At 37.8% G+C, this 24867-nt stretch overlaps 2 protein-coding genes across 3 annotated transcripts in view; both read right to left on the bottom strand.

The window, feature by feature from the left end:
* LOC131665560 (uncharacterized) overlaps positions 1–24867 on the bottom strand; it is a 242309-nt gene that overhangs the window by 209117 nt on the left and 8325 nt on the right. The window lies entirely within an intron of this gene.
* On the bottom strand, positions 3307–5377 carry LOC131665481 (venom carboxylesterase-6-like). The gene is made up of 6 exons (XM_058937376.1): positions 5147–5377; positions 4376–5041; positions 4151–4316; positions 3750–4085; positions 3560–3686; positions 3307–3499 (listed from the first exon to the last, which is right to left on the bottom strand). Exons 1-6 carry the CDS (start codon positions 5375–5377, stop codon positions 3307–3309), a joined length of 1719 nt encoding a protein of 572 aa, XP_058793359.1.

The raw sequence follows: 24867 nt of genomic DNA, 5'->3' as shown, positions 1-24867 counted from the left end.
AAAATAGGCGCGAGTGTATATATATATATATAAAAGCTTCGAAATGGATTGACCATCGGAGTGCGGGGAGGTTAAAACCAAGGGCAGATAACGGAAAAATTATTCCCAGATGAAACACACTAAACGCTGCTGGTACCGAGGAGAGGAAACAACGTACCAGAGGTAATACTACGCTTCGATTATTCCTTCGTGTACTCTCAAAACAATCTAAATCTCATCTAACTTCAAGGAGAACGTAACCGAGGTGAAAGCGTGTATCGTGTGACCACCAACTAAGAACGATGTTTCAAGACTGATTGATTTGAGCTTTCGAAATGTGCGCGTCGGAGTTGTAAATCTTTGTGGAATTTTTGAAGCTAATGAAGTTTAACGATATGATAAACAAATATGAATTTCCTAGATTTATTGACGACAAAATCTTTCAAAATCAGTAGTATCACATATCGTTTTGTCAAAATTCATCGTATTTTTATAAAATCACTGTTATTAAACTAATACTGTATTAGCATTATTCAGAGTAATATGGCCTTGGATATTTCAAAAAGCAAAATATATCCATATAAAAAGGAAAGTTATTTTGAATTTCCATGTAATAATTAGGTAAGTAAAATTTCATTAAGAGATAGTTGACAAGGCTATTTGGTTTAAGCTTTAGCTAAGAAAGAAAGAGATAGGGGCGGGAGAAAGAGAGAGAAAGAGAAAGAGAGAGAGAGCAATGTACATCTTCAACCGTTGTCCAAAGTACAGATTGCATCGAGTAAGCGATATTCATTTCCCAAGAGCTTATCCGGCTTAGAGTGAATGTCACTTGGGTCAGTCTCTGAAAGCACGTTAATATTTTGCAAGTAGCCGGCAATCCATAACTAGCCTTGTTCAAATTTAACGCTATGCAATCGACCCAATTCTATTCCCGAAAAAATGTTTGTAAACATAATCGAAGTAGCAATGTACTGTTTGAAAAAGAAAACCTTGCGGTCCTTTTTGATAGCATCGTATCTTGGACATCGTGGGCGCTCGTCATTTTGCATTCCCCGCAGAGACTCTCACGTGGATTTCCCTCGACGGCCACCCTCTGCTGCTACCGTGTAGTCCAGGAATTTTGAGATTGCTCCGAGCGGCCGAAGCTTTCTCTCGTTTCTTTTTCTAACGGAATTGCAGCTGCTTTGTTTGCAAAAGTTGCACGCAAGCGAATCGCAACGCTTAATTGATTTTTCCTGAGCTTGGTTTCAACCATCCCATCCCCTCCTCATTTGTGGAAAACTTGCCATTGAAATTTTAATTAAAAGTTTGTTGCCCGACGCTAAATTGAGTTCACTTGCTCGAGGTCGTGTTTGACGAAAAATTACTATTAAAATAATATTAAATACTGGATATTCGTGAATCGAAAAGGGAAAAAACTAGATAATGTAGAATACTTATTTGTCTTCCGAAAAACATTAGGACGAAGACAATTATTCACAAAATAGGTCGAGCCTTAACGATCAAATGTATTCCCCCTTTAAAAACCTATAAATTAAGCACGAGCACTTCCAAGAAGTATCTTCAACTATGAATGTGCTCATAATTTATAGTCCACTCGGCTGTATTTCTCTCCCTTGATTTTGAATGTTTGAGCGAGAATCCTTAGCGCAAGCGCAACCAAGGCAAAGAAGTAAAAGAAGTCAGAAACGACAGAGAAAAAAGATGAAAAAAAACGAAGAAGAGGCACGTGCACAAAAGAGACTTTCGAAGTTTCGTGAGAGAGAGGGAGAGACGGAGAACACGCAAGAGAGCTAAGTGGAAACTCGTCATTAGCGTAGCGGAAACGGGAACTAAAGTACTCGGAACTCGGTCTGATAGGATAAAACGGACGAGAGAGAAAGAGATAGAGAAGTTGAAGACGAGAGGAGAACGGCAGGAAACGTCGCGAATGAGACGAAATTTGAGAAAGCTGGATGGAATTATAGTGGAAAAGTTGAGGAAACTAGCGGTGACTAGCTGCTACTGTCACTGCTAAGAAAAATTAATCCTTGATGGACACGAGGAGAAACGAGATTTTTTGTTAAACTTTTCAGAGTGACATAATCGAAGAAAATTATGCTAACTCACCTTGGCAAAAACAATTATTGATTTAGTTGAGTGACTTATTTTAAAAATTCTTACTTAAAAGTGAAAATTATTTATTTTACGATGAAAGTAAAAGTTGTTGGAGACTAATCGACTTGAAAAGTCAAATATTATTATCAAATTTTACCATAACTTTCAGTCCATTCATCAGGTTGTTAGATGGTCTGAAAAAGTGGAAAAGGAAAAAAGAATTTCAAGAGCAAACAAAAGGAATTAATGAACTGCAAGTCTTCACCTATTTATGACAAAATTGCTGCGTCAGAGGACAAGCGGACCAGCGCGAGAAAGAAAAAAAAACCATAAAGAGAATCCTCATGACAGCAGCTGCAGGAAAAAGCAGACAGCGCCGAAAGGATAAAAAGGGTGAGCGCGCGCAAAAGAGGGGCAAGATTTAATAAAAGATTGGACTGCGTAGCCGAGGGTGTCTTCCTCTCTCTCTCTCTCTCTCTCTCTCTCTCTCTCTCTCTCTCTCTCTCTCTCTCTCTCTCTCTCTCTCTCTCTCTCTCTCTCTCTCTCTCTTCTCTCTACGAAGGTACCAATGTCCTGTGCCTTTAATAAGATAAAGACAAAGTTCGCTATTGACGAAATCAGAAACTTCTCAAGGCCGAAGTGATGTCCATTTCCTTCTTTTTTATACTCTTTCTTTGCGGCATAAGAGAGATAAAAAGGCTCGCACATATGGAAGAAAAATCGTAACGGGACTTTACATTTCTCGCGTCGTCGAAGGAGGTGTGGCCACATGCGAATGTCGTAAAGTTTATACGGCCTCCCTGCGCCCCCACTGCAAGAAATCTCGTCGCGGCTTTATTAGGCTTTGGAAATTTTATGCCCTGAAATAATGTTCATCCGTGAGAATATTGTCGTCTCCAACCTCCCTCCCTTGCCCTACCTCTCTTTCCACCGCAGCTTTTCAAAATTACATGAATTTATGTATTACGTGTGTTATACTAGTCGACTAGTCAATTTTTAACTGCCACTTGGCCTTGATGACAAGTTTATTCAAATTAACGTAATTTTCCTTCCAAAAAAATTACAAAATTAAAAATTTTAAGCAATAATAATACAAGTGCTCTTAGTTTTGAAATGTATTCAGATCTTTCATAATTCAGTCTAAAGAAAAAATATTACACTAAAATAATTTTAAATAATAGTTATAATCAATTCATACAGCATTTATTCGATTTTCATACAGAATAATAATTAACAGACAAAACAAGTTTCACTGCACAATTTATTCTCATCGAAATCAATTGTCGACCAAAATTTTCTTTGTTCAATATAATTATTACTTTCCATTTTAATGTTTGTCGGTCCTCTAACACATAAATAATCTAGATCTTCTTTAGTTGGATCAACTTTCTTCCATTCAAACTCAAGTCCCAAACCCGGAAACCTAGAGATAGATGATCAACGATTTATTGGTCTCAGGAAATTTTCAATAAAGTGCACTTACCCATCAGTAGCTACTGAAACTACGTAATCCAATAATTTATTTCTCATAACTTGATCTTCTGATCTTTTTGAAGTATCGATGAAACCGTTATCAAATAACATATAAAAGTCATCACCATGAGATACACCTGTAAATCAAATATTCATTGTTACTAGCCGTATATAAATATACTGTTTCTATCAACCGTTACCGTAATTTGTTGTTGAGTTACTATAAAAATCACTCAAACTCGTGAAAGCCCTGTAATTGTAGTACATAAATAATACTGGACTCTTGTTTTTTGCAGCTTGTAATCTGGCAGCTTTATAAGCATTGAACTTATACAATCTATCACCAACTACATCAACAAGCTCTTTTATCGTATCTTTGCCGATGGTTTTTGATCCAAAATAATAATTTCTGATTTTGCTACTGACATTTGCATGGTCTTTCAATGGTATAGTAAAATTATAGTCTAATAAATGAGGAGCAATAGTGTTCCAATTGTTATTCAAATCGTTCAGGAGTTGATCGTCGTTAATAAAGTCTATAATAATTCAGGAGTAAAATAAACGATGCATATACAAATGAATTTGAAAGTGGGTATCATACCCGCGGCAGGATAGAGTCCATCTTCGCTACAGAAACTTGTGATCCAAGGTACATCGTAAGCATCACCACTATTGACAATATCAATAGCAGAACGATTAATGAATTGTTTATCACCAGAAGTTTCAATTACCGGACCAAAAGGTGTAAAGGGATTGTACAACCAAGGCTATTAAAATGAATATTATATTTGAAATTTACATTTGTTTGAAGAATCTGTTAACTTACCATAAATTGACTGGTGGCATTGACAACTGATCGAGCTGGTTTAGACTTGAGACATTTTATCATGTCGGAAATCTTGGTCGTGTGACAACCAAGAATGCTTGCAAGTTTTTTTGCTTTTTCTAGAGAATTTTCCGCGTGTTTACCTGGACCAAAAGCTGTTCCACTAAATGATATGCCATTTTGGAACAGTCCTTTGCTCATCGGAGATAAATAGTGATAATGTACACTGGCAGCTCCAGCACTCACACCAATTAACGTTATTTTCTTTGGATCACCTTTGAAATACTCAATATTATCGTATACCCAACGCAAAGCTAAGTTTTGGTCTTTCAATCCCATGTTACCAGGAATAACTGAATCTTCTGTACTCAAAAAACCGAACATACTAAGACGATAGCTAATACTCACTACGATGACATCTCGATCCATTAAAAAATGGGTTTCGGTCGGAGCTTTGCTGAACTGAAAAGCTCCACCATGAATTACAAACAAAACTGGTAACGACTTCGCTTTAACCGGTACGTAAATGTTGAGATACAAACAATCTTCTTCTCCAGTCACTCGATCTTGAACCCAATTGTGAGGTAAGTGTTCGTATTGAATGCAAGCAGCCGCTGGACTTGTGGCTGTAATATTGCCAGCCCATTTTTTAATAGGAATAGGAGGCTATAAAAGAAATAAAACTGTTCAAATCTATTCAAATATCTTGGTCATTTCTATTCGCTAGAAATTAGAGAAATCTATTAGCAAATTAATCTCTATAAATAATACCTCGAAGCGTCTTTGCTGTACAGGTGGTACCGCATACGGTATTCCTTCGTAAGCTTCGTATTGCCTGCCATTTAACGAGTGTCGATATGTGCCAGTCACTCCACCTAATTGCGTTTGAATAAACGGTGTATTTCCATTCGTTGAAATTACTCCTACATAAAAGTTCAATAGTATTGAAAACGTTAATTGGAACATCTTTCGACAGAGAGTTTGTGGATACTGAAACTTCATTATGCCAAAATGGTGTTCATTCAATTGCAGATTAAATTATCTTTATTCAAACACATGTTTGCATGCCGATAACATTCCTGAAACGAGGTAAATCTCACCGCAGTCACAAAATTAAAAAAAATAAATTAAACCCGAGGATTCCGAAACTGTTGTGTATAGTGTCGAGTAAATCGGGCCTTCGGCATTCAAACCACAAGGCACTTCCACAACCTTTGATAAACAAATATCAACGTGTTTTGATATGTAAGGTGAAAACGAAAATTCAAATTACTTCGATATACTGACACGCTAAATTAAATGTCAAAACAATTCAATTTTTAAACTTCGTCGACCCTTTTCAAGCTTATCGTCGATAAATATATTGTAACGATAAAATATTCCATCACATATGTTAATAAACTGAGAAAATTATTGACGGAGTACGAAATCAAGAGTCACCTGAATTGAGAGTAAGCACGAACTAGTCACAAAGCTGCAGGCACGCTTGACACTCTGTACAATAACATGACAATTTTGAGCTTCGCCAAAACCTGTTCAACATTTTTTCAACTTACAAACATTTAATATCACTATTGCCATGAGCCAAACTGAAAGTGTACATTGTCACCTATCGCCTGAATAATACTGCATTTCATTGAATTAAACTTATAACGAAATAATAAAAATTTATAATTTATGACATAGTATAATTATTCCGGATGCTCAGTCAAGGAACGAGGTTTTTTTTTGCAGGATCGCGAAAACCTCAAATATTGAGACATACGTGAAATTCATATTCGGGGTACAGTCAGTCCTCCCGCGTTAAATGCGTTGATGGACCAGTGACAAAATTTTTATCGCACGACCACCTAAATGGGATTGGGCACTGTCGGACAAGTTGGATACAAAAACTTGAGCGAAGCCTACGTCTCGCACATAAAGTCCAAAGCAGATGTGCAAACGATCTGTAGCCGTACTGTGAGGCCATAAATAACGCGAGCGGCATGCGGTGAGTAGAATTAAGTTGTCAACGGAGAATAGCAAGGCGTAGTGATAATATTGTAACGAGAAAAACGAAGCATCGATGATTATCAGCGACCGAAGATGATCTCACGGGGATTCGCGAGACGGCAATAATGGCCGGCAATGCCCCTCCTTGCGTTGCCCGTGAATCAAAGGTATGCGCTAAAACTCATCGCAGAGTCGCTACCACTACCATGGCTAAAGAAGTCGTCCACGTGGCAACTCGGAATTTCGAAAGAAGAAGGCAGCCATCGAGCCGCCATGAAAGCCAAGTCGCAAGACTCGGAAGAGCAGAAGCATGGCAGATCATGTGAAAACGAAAGTAGGGCACGAGAAGTTGCATCCGCGCCTTCCGTGGGCCTTCGAGGCCACGAACGAGGAGAAAACCCGCAAGAGAGAGGGAAATTTCATCGACGGCCGCCCGGAGTTTCTCTCCTTGGGCACACCCGGGTAGACGAGCAGGCTAGCTATGATCCTCTATCAGCTGTGAGTTGCTTGAGCTAGACATCTTCTAGAAGCAGCAGATTTTCTGTTCGTAATTAGTTGCAATTAGCTCGCATTTATACAGCCATCTTTAGAGTTATTATGTGTTTAAAATTAATTTGTTGTTAATTAGTGTTAATCCATTATTTTTAATTTTATATTTAATTACTAGTTCTTTAACTTTCCTGTCATTTCAGTGTTGAATTCAGAGTTCAATTTGTCTTTCGCAGGTCTAATTAATTGTTTCAATTTGAATCTTGACAATATAACTAAAAGTTCAATCACAGCGTTACTTATTACCTCTTTATATCTCATCCTAACCAACAATCCAGATTAGATTTAAATAACGTCACATTTCGTATCAAATAATTCAAAAATCGAGAAGTAAAAACTCACAATTTTTCAAACTCGCGCACTCAATTAAGTAAGACGTACGTTACAACTTCCGATTTGACGACGATAATAAAAGAGAGATGACAAGTTGACAAAAAGCTTTTGAAATGTATGAAATGGGGATGGTGCAGTTAACATAACAAGATTAGTTCTGCGCAGCGTCCGTGAAGTTTTGTGAAGTCTACTCGCGTAGCGAGAGTTGCTCTCGTAGAATATAACTTCGATCGAGTCAACAGAAGTATTCAACTATTATGCGCTACGTCAACTTCATTTAAAATGTAACGCCCAAGCCATTGGAAAATACGACGTTCGATCTCCGAGTGATATATACAACTTCTAAAGTAAATATCAATCATTGTCATTCACGTGGTACACGTTTGCGATCTAACTTTGTTAAATTGAATTGTACGAGAAACTTTTAACAGCGAATTCGCGTTTACATTTATAAATTGCTTTTTAAAAGCTACGTACGTGATTATCGTAAAAGTAGACAATTATAATATAATGAAACGAAGTAAGCATATGAGTAACAAAATTAAATATTAAAAATATGCGTTTCAAGCAGGTAAACATTGGCTAATAACGGTGGCGAGTATTACCGATTAGCGCCTCCAACTCGCCGGCAACTGAGAGTTTCTCTCTCCGGTGGTACATTCAAACAGACAACAACTACGTAAACTCCCGTTCACTGATCACTTGAAAGCCACTTCCGTGAAAGGCAATTCCAAGGGCCGATTCGCGAAAGCGAGCCTACTCAATTTCCTTGCGGAGAGAAACTTGCCTCGCAAAGTCACGATTTCAATGTGAAAGCTCGGCGAACAAAAAAAAATAAATAAAAGTTTGCCCGCAGCAAGGGAAAGAAAACAAATATTGCAGCTGCTTGATAATTCGCTATTTTTACGAGCGAAAAATTTGTAGTAATTGTGAGTGCGAACGTCCGGAATTAGCTCGTCCTCGTAAAAATATTATCGCTCGAGTTTATGCTATGCATAAAACGCGTGAGCTGCGACGCTAAAAAGTGTTCTTTCCAAGTTCGACGGCTGAGCATAAGTTATGTGTGTGCGCTACGAGTATAGACAGAATTGTTACATTGCGAGGGGAGAGTGAAAAGTGCCACCGTCGTTGTTGGTACGTAACTATACGATCTTTCGGAGCTTGACAGTTTGCTGATTGTAAAAAGCTTCTAGAGTGAAAATTTTCAAACTATAACCTGTCACGTGAACTTTGTACTTTTTTTTTAATTGTCTGAACAATGCACGATTTGATGAATGAGGTAAATTACGATATCAATTACTAAAAATAATGTTATCCTTAGCAGTATACATCTGATATTGTACAAACAACACAGAATTTTTTCATAAATTAAATAAATTTATATCATATCTTACAAAACGAAAGGTTTTCGAGTAAATGGAAAAAATAAAGCAATAAGAAAATCGGACATCGTTGTAAAAAAATCGGTAGGCTTGAATAAATTGCATCAAATATGTATCTCACGCCATTAGCGAATTGACAAACTCCCGGATACTTCTAAAGAAATACAAGCGCTAATAAAGGGAGGAGCCCATTTTCATGAAGAGCACTAGAGCCAGAAATTGAGTGCGCGCATGAACAAATAATACAAAGAACTTTCCGTACTTTTAATGCGACAACAGCAATAAGAGAGCGATGAAAATGCTGATATAAATTGTAGGCCTTGCAATGGAAATTCGTTATCACGCGTACACGGCGGTTGAAAAAACAACTATTGAGAACACAATTTACACAAAATAAAAAAATTAAATAATAAAAGGAGAGAATTATTGTCTACCACTGGATAGGTTTTAATTTTTTTCTGTTCGCTACTAAAATTTTTTTAATAAAATTCGACATATGGAATGTACTCATCTTTTGTTTTTGTTTTCATTCCAAAAATTCTTCTTTTTATTTTTTTAGCATTTCGTTATAGTGATTTTTAATGCTCAAAGTTATATACATTAATCAATTACAGTAAATTTGTTATCTTAAATAGAAATCGTAGAAATGGAAGTTCTTTTGACATTTGATTAGAGAGAGATTTTTAGCGAAGAGCTATTCGTTCGTTCCAGCAATATTTATTGCAATCCTTCCATTTATTGAATTTGCAAACTACATTGTTGCAGAAAACAAGTAAATAGATATATTTTTAACGAAAACTTTTTAATTATTTTAAATTTTGTTTCGCAGTTACAGTCGATGTAAAAAGCGCGTTACATGCAGCTCTACTTAATACAATTCACTTAATAACGTTCGACCAGAAAATCCAGGAGGAGCTAATGACAAAACACACTTTGACGATAGAGAAAGCGATAAAATTAAAAAAGGAAGAAGATAACAAAGAAAAGAGAAACGAAGTGGAAAATAAGTGCAAGAGACAGTTGAGATAGTGCACAGCCTCAAGAATGTTCGAAGATTAATCACCTGCGACCGTGGGACGACGTGGCGTCTTCTTAACGACAAGGAGAGGTTGCAGCAGCGAAAGTGCGAGCAGCGAAAAGGGACAGGTTAAGTAAGCGCCTCGTGTCAGCACTTTATCGGATATGTCGTCGTCGAGTCAATCGACTCCGATGGGTTTTAAAACGGAAAATGGCAAAATCCAGAAACTAAGATTTTACGATGAAGCATTTACATTATACTTAGTTAGGTTTTCGTCAATTCCTTTAGCAAATATTTTAGCTTCGTATATAAATAGTGTAGCCAAAGATGAGAGTCCTCGAGTGGAAAACTTATTCGTTCAGTTTGTAAAATATTATAATATCAATGTAATTACGAATACTTTTGAATAAACCTCCAGATAATTGTGAAACATAAAGAATTTTTATTTCAGTAATTTAAAATCGTCATTTTATTTGAACGAGTTTAAAACATCTTTGAAATAAATTTTGCCCGAAAACAGAAAAAATAATTATTCTCATTACTAAAGATATAATTACTCGATCAAAGAAATTATTAAATAAATAGAAATAAATTTGACTTTAAAAATACATACACAGTAATTGTGCATGTATGTATAAAAAAGATTCGACAAAAATCCACAAAAACTGTATGAATATACTCGAAGAATAATCGCAATAAACCTCATGAAAAAAAAGGCTGCATCGCGCATACACACGCATAAAGTCGTAGCTGGCAAAGCGTAATACAAAAGTGAAAGAAAGAGAAAGTCGCAAGGTTGGCATCGCTTAAGCGATCGAGCGTGAAGCGTTCTGTGAAAAGCGTACTCGAGGGCAATTTATTAAAAGTGCATTCATTGTCGCATACGCGCGCGAGTCTGCTGACGACGCGAGACTTTTAAGCCGAACCGACGAGGAGAGAGAGAAAAAAGAGTCGAGTGAGGGAGAACGCTGGTGGCAGCTTTATCAAGACAGGAATACTTAAAAAGAAAAGAAGTGTCTCGCTAAGGGAAATCGATACGCGTTGTTGATCGGGCAGGAAATTAAATTTTTGCAATCTTCGCCGAGCGCTTTGATATTATTTATTGTATCTGGCTTCCTTCGTTGGTTAATTTTCTCTTTCTTGGCGCCAAGTGATAATGAAGTTTCATCCTACGGGCAACCAGAAGTGATATTAGTTTTCTGTTTTTCTTCCCTTTAGGCATTATTTTTTAATAAACTTTTCAATATCATTGTTATAGCTACACGGAAACGAGTTGAAAGCAAATTGTGTCATGTTGTGAAATTTACGAATTCAGTCAACGAAAGGATTTCCATCAGAAATCGATTAAAAAGGGAAGTTTGCAGTCGCCAATAAACCGTGCGATAAATGTTTCTGTGGCTTCACGCGCAGAAAAGTTATCGGCGATGAAAAAACTAACAGAAAACTAAGCTGCCACCAAAAAAGCTTAGTTGCTCGATCAAAACGAAATACCTAGCTCTACATTTATATTTTCCCGATTGAAGCATTGACCGCAGTCGAGGCTAGCTACCGGAATAAGCTTTGAAAAAGATATTGTGCCAAGCGACACGAAGGGCATCTGTTGATAAGTGTAATTGCAAGAAAACCTAGCGCGGGCAGTGAAATAAGCACGAAACGTTTTAGAAGGGGTGAAAACACGTCGCAGTTAAGTGTAGGACTGTTTAGAGAGCCGCTTGAATTCTGATGGGCTATCAGCGACGTAACTTGTGGATTTAGCGCGAGTGCTTCTGACACGGCTTGGCAGCTGCGTGTCTACACGGCCACGCGCCACTGAAAGAGGCGTATATAGAGCGAGCAGAGGAGGGCTGAGATTGCCGTTAATCCGCTATGATTTGTTAACGTTTTTCAAAAGCGAGCGATATTACACTTAAAATTCTCAAATTAGTAATTTCCCCCCAAACGCACCATTTGATTTTTCTCTCTTCGTCTAATCGCACGCGCAATTTGCTCAACGCTAGCGTAGATAATACCAAATACCCGTCAGCTTGTTCAGCTCTAACGCTCGCGAACTTTCGATCGCGGAGTCCAAACAAGCAACGCCAGCAGCTAAGCGAAGGCGAGAGACTAATCGCGTCTAATGAGCCGCGCCCCCGTCGACAGAGATTAAAGCAACCCTTCTCGCGCTCAAAAGCTCAAGCTCTACTCTAAACTACGAGGCGACAAAAAGAAAAAGGAAATACTATGAAATACTATATACTCTGCATGAGATGCGATGGAGTGGATGTATGTTTATAAAAAAACATTTTTGTTTCACTAGAGAGATTGAATGGTGTTTTCTTTTCATCGCTGTCACTGTGCTCTCGGGTTTCACTTGTGTCGGATGTGGAGATATATTTTATTGTTATATAAAATAATGTTTCAATGCTCAATTTCATCATTATTTGTCATGATTCTTACAAGTACTAAATTTTATGTCTTGTCACTGCTACGCACTGGATACATATACAAGCGAACCAAACAAACCAGTCGCAGTCCCTACAGTCAAGATATCGGAATTTATCAAGGATTCTGTTTGTCAAGGGAGAAAGAGGGGGGTCAATCAATCAACTAGCACTACGTACTCTAAATACCATTAAACATTTCGATTGAACTTTATGCCGTTCTCCCTTGCAACGTCTGTACGCATTTACTACCTTCGCTCATCGGGGATGAAAGCAGTAGCGAAGGGGTGGAAAGAGAAAGAGGGAGAATCACTGGAGCAATTAAGGAAAAGCTCAGGCTATTTGGACGACGTGCCGCCGTCGAGACGATACACACGGGCGTATACAGCCGTCTTCGTACTACGTATTGATCAAAGGGAGAAGCAGGCAACAACCTAGAAGGTAGAAGACGATATATTATCCAAGAAACGTCTTATTCTTTTAGTCAGCACTGATTGGATAGATTTTTGCGTCGATCGACAACAGCGTAATTGCTTGTCTGATTATCTTTGGGGATTCTACTTATTTTTATTTATTTTCGAAGTATATGCGAGGGGGCGCCAAGTAGACTTGCTTTCGACGGAAGTTAGGGAGAGCCTGTGCTACATCAACACACTGATTCGATACGCAAAGTGCAAGCAATTCCTTTACGTGCAAAAAGAAAACAAATGAAATAATTTTAAATTTAACCATCGAATCGCAATCAATTATCTCAAGGCTGTACAAGAGATGGCGAAAATTTTGAACTTCATAAAATTACGCGCAGAAACGAATGTTAAGCGCAAGCCAAGACACATATCTCGTGTGCCGTGGGAAATAATTTGATTGTTGATTACTCGGCTCGCCGAAATGAGCTTTAGCCTTTAAGCCAATTTGGTGGTATTACACAGAGAAGGAGACGAACCGCGTCGCACATATCTCGTCGACTTCCGTACCCCTCGGCTATAGTGATACGTAGGTCGCGAGCGAGCGAGCGATCCGTTCGCGCAGTCATCCGGCAGAGCTGCTAGCCCTCCGACAATAAAATACAATTACCCCGTGAGCGCGGGAAGTGGACGACGTACACCCTCGAGGAAGATTACACGTTTTACGGGGCTTTGGAAAACCTTTCGCGTGAATCTCCTTTCTCTCCTTTTTCTTCGCAGACGAGTCTCGTACACTCTTACTTCATATTTTTGCTTATGATTTCATAATGTTCTCTGCACGAGGGAGAGAGAGAGAGAGAGAGAGAAGAAGAAAAAGGGCCAACGCCTCGTGCATTTTTTAAGCTTCAGAGTCTGCCGGTAAATGCGATTGTGTTGGCGACGTATATACATATACGTTTCTCAGTTGACTGCTGTTACTACTGCTCGCTTCGCTGAATTTTTATCGAGACTCTTTTTATTTGCTTTTTGCAAGAAAGTAGTGATGGTAGTGTCGCGTATGTTTGTGTATAAACTTAGGAAAAATATGATGAGACGTATTTTAACTTATTTTGTCGCTGCTCCTTTCCCTTGTTGCAGAGGACGTTAGCTGCCGATGTAATCACTACCCGGATGATAGTCTTTGCTTTTTTACTCATTTTTTTTTTATTTTCACACCTTTTCGAACTGGTAAAGTTGAGGAAGTCGTATGTTTCGAATCCTCGTTTTGATCCCACAAGAAACAAATATCTCGGATCTCACTCACTAATAACCTAACGACGCACAATTCCTTGAATCCGTACTGTAGAAGCGAAGGACAATTCCTTCGAGGAACACGAAAGTGATACGACTCGTGACGCGTATGCATACATATATAGTAATATAACGTCCGTCAAATTAATAATGAATGCAGTCGTCGTACGCTTAACGAGCCTGATGACGACTTGTCCCTAAGGGTGAGAGGGTTCGTAATAAATCTCTTCGAAGCTTACATCTCACTCCTAAAATCTATATCGTGCATTAGAATATTTCGAGCCGCACACATAATATACAATCAGGCACTATCATATAAAAGCGTATGACAACATTGTTTTTATTCGACCGCGAGAAAATTGTCCCTGTATTTAATTGTCTTTTCGAGAAAAATAAGTAGCACGTCAGGTTCTGACGTCAGCAAGCTATCCGTGATTGATTTATACGTATAAGTCGAAACGCGGCTTAGAAGGGTTAAACTGCAACTTTATTACGAGATTGATATTCTGCGTGGATTTACACGGAGTATCAAAGTGTAACACAAGTAAGCGCGCTTGGGCGTACTCGATTTCGTTGTCTGAGCGCGTGCGCGCGCAAAAGCATTTACAACGCCGGTGCCTAGAATAAGGAGTTTCTCCTCGCCTATATACGCAGGTATGCGAGTTGTGCTTCACTGGATTGCCGTGGCATTTCCAGGCTTATCGGAGTAAACTGAGTGATTGTTACGGACTGATCGATACATGAACTTCGGGTTAATTATACGTCCTTCGTCTCTGCGTGTGGCTCTTTCGCGAGTTCATGTATTTTTGGAAGTGTATGAATTTTCCTGAAAACGTAAAATCGTAGACTATCCGCAAATGTAAAAAGCTATTTAAATGTCGTCAGAAGTCCATTTCAAAGCAATACATCCAAACCGCGTTTTTAATACTGTTCTTGTCTATCTTCATTACCGCATTGCAGCGCACAAAATACTATTCATAATGTCTCATTAAAAGAATAAACAAGTGCGAGACCGAAAGCTTCGCAATAAAGACAATGCCTTGCAGTTGGAAATTTAATTACATCGCGTAAACAGCTCATCGGCAAACAAGGCAGCTGCAACAGCGACAGCAGCAACGTGCACTTTCTCGCTTTTCAAAGCTCTCTCCCCCTGCCCCTCTCTCTCTCTCTCTCTCTCTCTCTCTCTCTCTCTCTCGATTCAAGGGTTTTGCACACTAAAAAGCATCGGCTTCAGCGCGCTCTAATAAACCTCGACAAATGTAGTCGTTTTGTTTGACTTGCTGTGTCTTTTCGCAAAACGCCTATATCAATGCAGAAGAAATGCGAATGTAAATTTCTTTTTTTATGGCAGATGAAGGTGAGATAATTAAATGAGAAATTCTTTGGCTTTTGTGTTATATGCAGTAATCATAATTTGTGTGCGTGCAAATGCGTAGCCTCGGCAGCTTATGTGACGAGTGACGATTCCCAGGGCTAAAGACCACGGCACTGGCTGGCTTAGCAAATGAGCCGCTACCTTCTCTAGGGTGTGTTCAGATATAGTGTGGCGCTGTGCCCCAACGACACTTGCCTCTCACCTGACTTGAATCATGCAAACGTCGACCTGATAACCGAACGTATCCTCATTTGAATGGCCATTCATATTGCGACTATTTGCAAGAGTTAATTGAGCCCTGTTTAATTTACGCTTTGTCTTATTTGACTCTCAAATTGTCTTTTATGCCCGTCAAAGTGCTGTTTTCGTATACAAAATTTACGTAATTTGAACACACTACTTATTGCTTATTAAAATTCACGACTTTTTGTTCTTATGTATTAACTGTCCGATTGCCAACGAGTAACACTGCCAGATAAGACTTATATCATATATTGTGGCAATTAATATTTCTAAATTCTAAAAATATTTGCGTGTATTCCTATCGTGACGTATAACATTGCCTTTTATCGGTTTCTAAACAAACAACAAAATATATCATTACTTTACAATTAATCTGTTACCCATATTTAATATTTACGAGCATATTTGCTGTTGAATCCAAAGAATCAACTTGTACAAACCATCAGACATTTATCTAGCAATAGGTAAGTTCATAACCACGTATGTTAAAGTAAAAAAAGAAAGAAGGTAAAACGAATAAAAAGTGAGTTTTTTCCCAGCCACTTTACGTAATATTATTCGCCACTATAAAATGCAAAATAATGCTCCTCTTTCTCTCTTACTCTTTCTCTGTCTTTCTCAGGCCCGAGACGCGCTCGCAGAGGTAAGGTTTTGTTTTCTCATATAAATCATTTGCACTCTAACCTACTTTTTCTCGCTTACTTTCAAAAGAATTTTAGCTTAGGTGCTGTCAAGTCGATAGGCTGCTTCAATTTCTCATTAATTGTTTAATTGCGTATTCATAGATCGTTACGATCAAAGTGCAGATTTTGATTTGATGTGGTAAATTGGAACTAGGACGTCGTCAATGTTTGATTAAAGTCGTGCTTTGTTCGAGCTGATATATTTCATTTATTCGAGATGAGGAGTAAAAATAAAAGGTGAAGCGTGGTACACGTAACTTAATATTTATTGGAATACAAATCTAAGAAGTCGATACTTAAAATCAAATTACATTAATTGAAACACAGTCAAGGAAATATCATTGTCGGTTGGATCCTAAGAATTTAAGAATCACTAAAAGATAAGAAAAGTTGCTGCAGACAATTCTGGGAAAAGATATCTTAAAATTCTAGCGATAGAAAAACGGTCGCACTTGCCTAATTGGGAGTTGGAAAGTGTTGTGACGAGTTGCTCTGAGCAAGTCAATCATTGAGGGCTGCCCCTCTCCCGTTTTTCAGCTGATTTTTTCTCTCTCTCTCTCTCTCTCTCTCTCTCTCTCTCGTAGCTCAAGAGCCATGGAGCGTCACTTGATTTTGCTTTGCTCTCAAAGGTACAGTTTAGCCTGCTGTCCGACTCGCTTTACGCTCCACGATTAGTTGGGAGGGGGGGGGGGGGGGGGGCACGGGCTTATCAACCTGCGAGTTTCTATCACGATGTGTGGTTCGGAAATACACGTTTCCGAACTGATGGTTTTTTGTTAGCAATATTGCATCAGTTTTGACAATGTACATGCTTAAGTTAAGTTTTGAACATGCATGCATTATTTGCTCCAGTACAAACGAGATCAAAACAATAGTTTATTGTTTTTCGAGGAGGTCCGTGAACCCCGAGAGAAAACATCTGTCCGTTCACCAGTCATCATTGGGTGCTGATTTAACACTTGATCAAACGATTACAAATTTTCCTAGACGCGCTCGACAACTCGAAGAAACGGAAACGAAAATTCAAAATGCGTTGCGAGTGTCATTGCTCACACGTGGTTTTAGTCCGATCATTTCGTTGCCGGATTTACTACTCTATCCATCCGGAACATCACCAATATGAAATAATACAGTACAAATAGATTAATTGAAAGCTTCGAGTGTTGTATTCAATTGTACATTTTTCAGAATTTTTACATATGAATCCCATAGCATACAAATTTCATTTGGTGCAATCTATGCACTCAAACATAAGATATTTATACGCTATTTCCACTGATCAATACAGATGTTCTGCAATATAATCTTTTTTAATAAAAGTGTCTCGAAAAAATAAAAAAGAGAACTTTAATTATCCATTTCAAAATTAAACGTCGCAGCGAGTAAATAATTAAAGCGGAAAGTCTTAAGAAGTAGGTCATCCAGTTCTAAAACTTGCAGATTATATATCTGCATTATCAGGAATATTCGTGTGAAGAGGAAATATTAGCTGAAAATTGAAAAATAGGGGTGTTATTTCAAGAGCAAAGCATTTCATTGTGTGTACGATCTTTTCCGTCCAAAAAAAGTCCCGAGCAATTTTTCGGTAAACGAACTGCGTGTATGCAACTGTACGACATCAAACTTCAACTTCAACCACGTCACGATCGTCTTTCTGCTCGTGAGCGAAGCGACGCTTTTTAGCCCCGACGACGACGATTGAAGGCTTAAGTACATATTTTTGTATTCCGTTGAAAGCCGCCCGTCCGTTTTCATATGTGCGAGCACATACGCGTCTCTCTTTCTCTCTCTCTCTCTCTTTTTCTCCTTTCTTGACTCCCCAGAGCAAAAGTTTCGGCGCGAGAGAAAAGTCTGCCGCACCGCCTGTCGATTCTGTGAATTTCGATTCTTTGCGGGTTATATTTTTTTGAGAGGGAGAGAAATTCCGCGCTGCTTTTATTGTTTGACTGTCGAAAAATGTTCAAGTTGGTTTCATATTTCAAGGCACGAAAGTTTCTCTGAAGGATATATCAATCGAACAAAGTCTCAAAATAAATAGAATACACATTTTCAGCTTACGTCTATGGAAGATGCGGTGCGAAGATTTATAATCAAAATCTTACCTGAAACGCAAGAATAAAGTTGTACAACACCATTTCAAAATATTTGCGTGTTCCTTAATATTTTACAGTGTTCATTTAATTTTGCGCGTACCCCTCGAGAGAACTTGGATTTTCATGCATTCTTCTGGAGTAAAAGAGAATAGTATATATGAAAAATTAAGATTCCCACTTCACGGTGACAAATGCGCTTCCCGAGGCTGTTTAAATGGTAATTCTCCTTTCCTCACGGGTGACTTATGAATTTTTTTTCTTCAAGTCCACCTAAAGAACTTTTATCCCGTGCCCTCGTAAAAAAAAATGTCCAACCGGCCAATATTAAAATTCAAGCAACTACTTACATTCATATGAATACTAGCCAGTTATAAAATGACGATTTTCGTCATCTTAAAATAATCCTCTTAGGAAACGAATTTCCGCCAAAAAGAAAGCGAAAAATATCACTTGGCAAAGAAAGATATCAAAAGAAAATAGCCTGAAAAGTCTCTATCCCTCTCTCGTCAAATGAGAACGAGAGTCGAGCAAAAGAACATATTCATCGGCGTATACATAGGTTTCAACGTCGGAAATATCATCGTAGAAGCTACTGCGAGAGAAGCTCAAAGGCGCTTTGCTAGTCCGAGGCTACATTTTCATTTGGGGCCAAGGCACACCCTTGTCGAAATTCCGCCGACGCTGAGAGCGGAGGGTGAAGCGGAGAAGGGAAGAGGACTAACGACTAATCCCCACCATAGACGCGGTCATTAGGCTACGTTTAAAGCGACGTTATTGCTTGCATTAGTTAGTCCTCGCTGCTGCCGCGCCCGAACACTAAACTGCAACCTCCTACGTAGATTGAGTCAAACCAAGATATAGAATGGCGCTTTTACGGGATGTCGTGTTGACTGTTCTCATTTTTATATAATCATTTTTCTTTTATGTTGTTCTCCGAAGCAGTCTTTAATTTTTATTTTATGGAAAATAATATTATACTATCAATTATTTCAGTGGCCAATGCTGAACTCGAATGTTACAGAAGGCTTGTAAGAAATGTTTTTAAAATCGAAAAGTAGACATTGTCATTTCATTATCAGATATTTAAATTCTGTGTAAAATATTTACTTTTTTTTATAACTGACACTAACAGCTAGTATATGCTGTGCTTGCGGTTTGTTTGCCTTTAAAGAAATATTTCTGAATGTGCTCACCATCCGCTGATTCACAGTAAAGAAACATCCTTCGAATATGTCATAGGACTACAATTCTGACAATAAAGAAAAAAGTCAAACCATAATAAAACTGAATGGCACAGAAAAAAAACTCAGCCGGAAACGAATATTACAGCAACTAAAAACTCTACTAAAAAAGACAATTACTAACTTTGAAAATAAAGTGATCTCGAAAACCCGGACAATAACCCGCGACGGCAAGACAAAAATATAATAAGAAATATGCAAGCAGCAACAGTTAGAGCCGTAGAAATGTTGACAGAGACACGCGCAGGTAGCATCTTTTGCTTCGATATTAGCCAGATATATATACGCAGGGAGCGAGCTGCGCCGACGTGGGCGTGTGGCGTCGCCTATCTCTCCCCTAAGTGGTTCTTAAGTTATTACCAGAGGGAAATAGCTAACTTACGAGTGCTCCACGCGCGCGCGCGCGAGCGTCTTTGTGAGGAAAGGAGCCGAATTATTCGCTCATCCAGCCGTGCTTCTCCCTCGCAAACGCTATCTGAATTATTGTCGCAAACATGGCCAGATCATCGTCAGTACGCGCTTGGTTTTTTCTTTTCTCCCTTTTTCTCATCGTGTAATAGGATCTTCTCTCTCTCTCTCTCTCTCTCTCTCTCTCTCTCTCTCTCTCTCTCTCTCTCTCTCTTTTCCTTTTCAATTGTCATTATGGTAATTGCCGGAACAGATTAAGAAACATTTTCTTTTTCCAATTTCTTTACGTTATCTCTCTGCGCTTCATTGTTTGCAATTTATGTGTTGGAAAAATGCAATTGCGTTCTTTTTTTTTCTATTTTGTCAAGCAATCGTGAAAAAATTTTCAGAAAGGTCCTTTGAATATTCCGATAGGATAATAGCTATAATGCGTACTTTAAAAGCGCTATTCGTTGAAAATCATAATTGGATGTTCAAGGCACGCTTTTGCACGAATGAATTACATAGTTACGTACTTCATTTATATCTCTATATATACCGCGATATCAATATACGTGAAATCAATGTTGTTCAGTAAAATATAGAAATTTATATAATGGGATAGCACGTTAATAAAAAATGCAAGACAAAGGAAAAATGTACCATTTACGCATACATAAAAACATTAATTAAATTTTTTTACAATCAGAGTTTACGAGTTTTTAACGTTCATTTTTAATTTTCAACTTTCAATATTCGTCCCCTAAAATTCAAGGCTCTCTCTCTCTTTCTTTTCCGCAGAGTCTCTCTCCTTATCTGTCCCCTGCTGTCTCGTAGGATAGGAAGTTTTGCCGACTCATTGTGCTCTGTCTCGCAGGGAGTTTTGCCCTCTCGAGCCTCCCACAATATAAATTTCTGCAGAGAAAATACCGTCTTTCGCTTTGCCCTTGTCAAGCTTCGTTGCTTTTTCTCTTGCTCTATCTTTGTGGTCTTGTTTCGATTGCAACGATACACATACGTTTCGTACATCGATGGCAGATTAAAGTCAGAGTGCTACGCTCGCGCTTAATCTCCGAGCATACGAGCAGCTTAATAAACGAGCTTCGGTTATGCACACATAGAGAGAAAGAGAGAGAGGGAGTACGTTAATTACGAGACGCCGAGCAGTCCCCGTACTCGCTCTAGATTCGCTTTTCATCGCGTAAAAGCTTCTTCAAATTATTTAATACGCTTCTCTCCAATTTTTTAGGAGTTGGGCACACAAAGGCAGGCAAATTCAGCCATGATTATATACATTTTAGTCGAGTACTTTATTTTTATGTACACACAGGAAGAAGTAATTAGTCACGAGCTGCTCAGCTCAAATTTCGAAATGAGATTTTGCTTTTATTCACTTACAACATTTCGACTGCGGCAGCGACGTTTCAATAATGAGGCTACTCGCAATTTCTTTCCCAAATAGGAGTCGTCGTTTTTTTCGTCAGTAATATTTCAAAGAGCTAAAGGGAATTCGACGCAAAGAAAAGAAAGTTGCATTGTTCACGATGTATTGTTAAATGGAATTCTAAGTTCATCTGTTTCCCATCTTTGACTTTTAACATTAGTTTCGTCAATTTCCACTTTAATAAAGCAACATCATGCCCTTTCAGCACAAAAGTTCATGTTGAACAAACTCAAAGTCCAAATTACAATAGTTTCCTCTCCCTGGGTGTGCGCGAGCAAAAAGTTTAGCAGACAGATCATCAAGCTCGTAGACGAGCTTGCATAAATAAAATTAGAGAAAAGCCGGAAGGGAATAAAATGAAGACGTTACAACGTCGTCATCGTCGTCGTTCGCAGCGTAAATTCTCATTAAAAGCCCATCCTTTGACAAACAAAATCTCGAGAGTTGAGAGGGAGCACGGACACAAGTGTTATTTTAGGAAATGGAAATTCAAATTCCATTTAGCCGCGCGCCACTGGAAAGTAGAGTCGTCGTGACCTGGGGCGACGTTTTTTTTTTATCGTTTAACCACGACTATGCAAAAACGAGCAGCAAAAACAATCGCACCGTGCATCCGGCAAGCTCCCAAACAAATGTATATTCCTTTGCACACATATAGTAGCGTAGGAAACTCACAAGCTAAGCTTTTCAAACTAACTGCCCTTTTATTTATTCTCATTCGTATATTTTGATATTTGTGTCGTAATCACTCAATGTGTTCTTTATTCGTGTCAAATATTTCGTATTTTTCACTATTTTAATTAAAAAGAACTGAATTTTGTACGTAAGCGATTCGAACCTTTGGTTGATTTTCCAAGTTTATAAGTAGTTTTTTTTTCAGGAAAAGCTATATATAACGGATGAAAGATGCACGAGCATCATGCTAATAAAAATACACAGATGCTATCTGAACTCATTCACAATAGGTATACAACACAGTATTTATGAGACAAACTAAGTTTGCAGAAAATATCTCAGCCATATATTTTTTTAAACCCAATTAAACACATATTTGAAAGATTTATATTCTTATCTAAATAATTTATAGATTTGCATAATATAGTAAAATTTAATGCCCAATCTAAGAACAGTTCAAATTTCAGTTGTAAACTATTTTATTATACATAGTCCAGTTATTATACGTAGTCAATGAAACGAAACTGAAAACATGTTATAAGATATTGTATTAATACAGACATGCAGTAAAGTTAACTATCAAATTCACTTGATTTGGAGAAAGACTTGTTTGCCATCAAGTGCTCATTAATCAAACCAAGAAAGAGCACTATCATCGCTTACTTTGCAAAGAGTCATATCGAATGCCATTCCCACAGCAGAACACTGCCATGAAGTGTGTAGATCATAATTAAAAATTAACGAGTGCAACTAGAATAGCAAATAACAATAAAAGTGAACTCGAGCGAAAATTGAAGCAACATCAGGTCTTGGCCGCGGTGTCTATTGAGTAGCTTGCAGCTGAAGCGCACTCGTGAGCAAACATACGGTGCGCTTACGCATATTTGCATCTCTCGACGTGCACACCATTTAATCGTTGAAATTTACGAGAGTACGTAGGCGCTCGTCTTTTCATTAGCGTTAGTTATCAAATGAGTCAAGAGCTCTTTTTCCCTCTGTAATCGGTGCAGCGTTGCGCCATTAGGTTATCGACGACTGTTTAGTGTATCGTCTTACACACGGCTAATACGATGGTCGAAATCACACAGATTATGTCAATAAAAGCGTGAGAGCGCGTCGCAGCTGAATCAACTGGATGTACATGCAAGAATACTTACATGGAAAATATAACGATCCGTGTGCTTTTTAGAGCGGAACAATGAAAGGAGATTTGTAGGTTTTACATATTTGTATTTAATTCTTCTTTAGTGAAGAAAAAATTTATTGAATATCCAGAAGATAAACGTTATATAATTATATTTAGATATCGTTCTTTAGAATTTAACACAATTTAAAAAGTACAAATAATATTACGATACGCGATTAAAGGATAGACAAAGCATTTAAACTCTGAGCTTATATTACAATTGTTTGAACACATTTGATGAGTAGTAACAGTATCATATAAAAACTAGATATGTAAATACAACATCGAACGTTGTTTTAGCAAATTTCAGTAATTTATATAGTTTATCAAATGAAGAAGATCCTCTAGTATCTGCGGGAGTTAATGTACAAGAACTTTAGGATAATATAACTTCTATGAGAAAATCAGATTTCAAATCACCTCAAACATACTTAGTACAAGTGTTTTAATATAAAATGAATTATCATCATTTGATCTAACTGTAAATTCCTATTTTAGGTCGACCTTACCGGAATTTATATGATCATAAAAAGATGTGCAGTTCAGATATCGACTTCACTGACACTTTCAGTTGCAACTAACAAGTATGTTAAAAAGTCTCAAACTTTTTGATAAATCATAATACTCATATCAGACTTAATATGCTGTCAGAGTTTTACATTAATCTAAAAAACACACTTTTTTTATATCTTAAGGAGGAAAACTGCGAAAGTAGTCACAATTTTGATGCATAAAATTAAATAAATACCGGCTGACATATTTATATGATTGAAATTAGAATTTTATGGTAGATCAAGCGAAAATTTCAAACTTTAATTTGAAAGTGTACTAATGAATAAACTCAAATAATAAGCCCTTGAATCATAAAAACACGAGTGGCACAAAAGTTCGAATTAATTGAGAAATACTTACATAGTATCATATTAGAGTACAACCAGGTAAATTTAAATTTAGGCTCCAAACTTACAACCACAAATTAATAAATTATTCTTATAATAATCTGAGGTATACATCACAGAATAATTTTACTTTCATTAGCTGTATAATGTTAAAAATAAAAAAAAGTAAAATGAAACCTGCATTGCATAATCTTCTTAATTGTGCGCTGCAAAAAAAAAATTCCATCTAGCAGCACTAATTACATCTATTGAGAGAGAGAAAAAGAAAGAAGGGTTCACGTACACACCTAATTTTCAGGGAAATTAAGGTCACGCGCGCTAAAATCATCAACCCTGCCGTTTCCGCGGTAGCTCTCTCTCCGCTCTCGCGTTATTACTTTATACGAACGAGATTTTCATATAATGAAGGGAGATTACAAAAATTGTATCTGCTACCGCCGCGCACAAACACCGTTATCGACGGCTATATGAAGGCATTAAAAAATCCTTTTTTTTTTACCCCCATCATCCACCTCTTCCACCCGTACAGGATATTCGAGGCTCGCGCACATGGTTTCTTTAATTTAGGCATGACGGAAAACACTTTTATTGACGTAATTGCACGAGATTGCTTAAGGTGATTAAAAACTGAGCCGAGCGACCGGGTGAAAAATAGAAAGAGAATCATAGATTGGATGGAGGGATTGCAATTTCTAAAATTGAAAGGAAAAAATGAAACGATGTTTCAGCACGAAAGTCGATTTAGATTAGGAGATGTATTTTTTGGACGAAACTATAAAATAAATATTGTAAGCGTAAATCACAAAAAAATTGGCCTTCTTCGAATGGAAGCTGAACGTCTTTGGAGTTAGCCCAAAACGTCTTTTGCAGCAGCGTTC

The sequence above is a fragment of the Phymastichus coffea genome, unplaced genomic scaffold, assembly GCF_024137745.1.
Source record: "Phymastichus coffea isolate CEN01 unplaced genomic scaffold, Cenicafe_Pcof_1.1 PCOF00052, whole genome shotgun sequence".
In the NCBI taxonomy this organism is placed as follows: domain Eukaryota; kingdom Metazoa; phylum Arthropoda; class Insecta; order Hymenoptera; family Eulophidae; genus Phymastichus; species Phymastichus coffea.
Note: the sequence above shows the minus strand (reverse complement) of the source record. Positions and strands in the feature narration are given on the sequence as shown.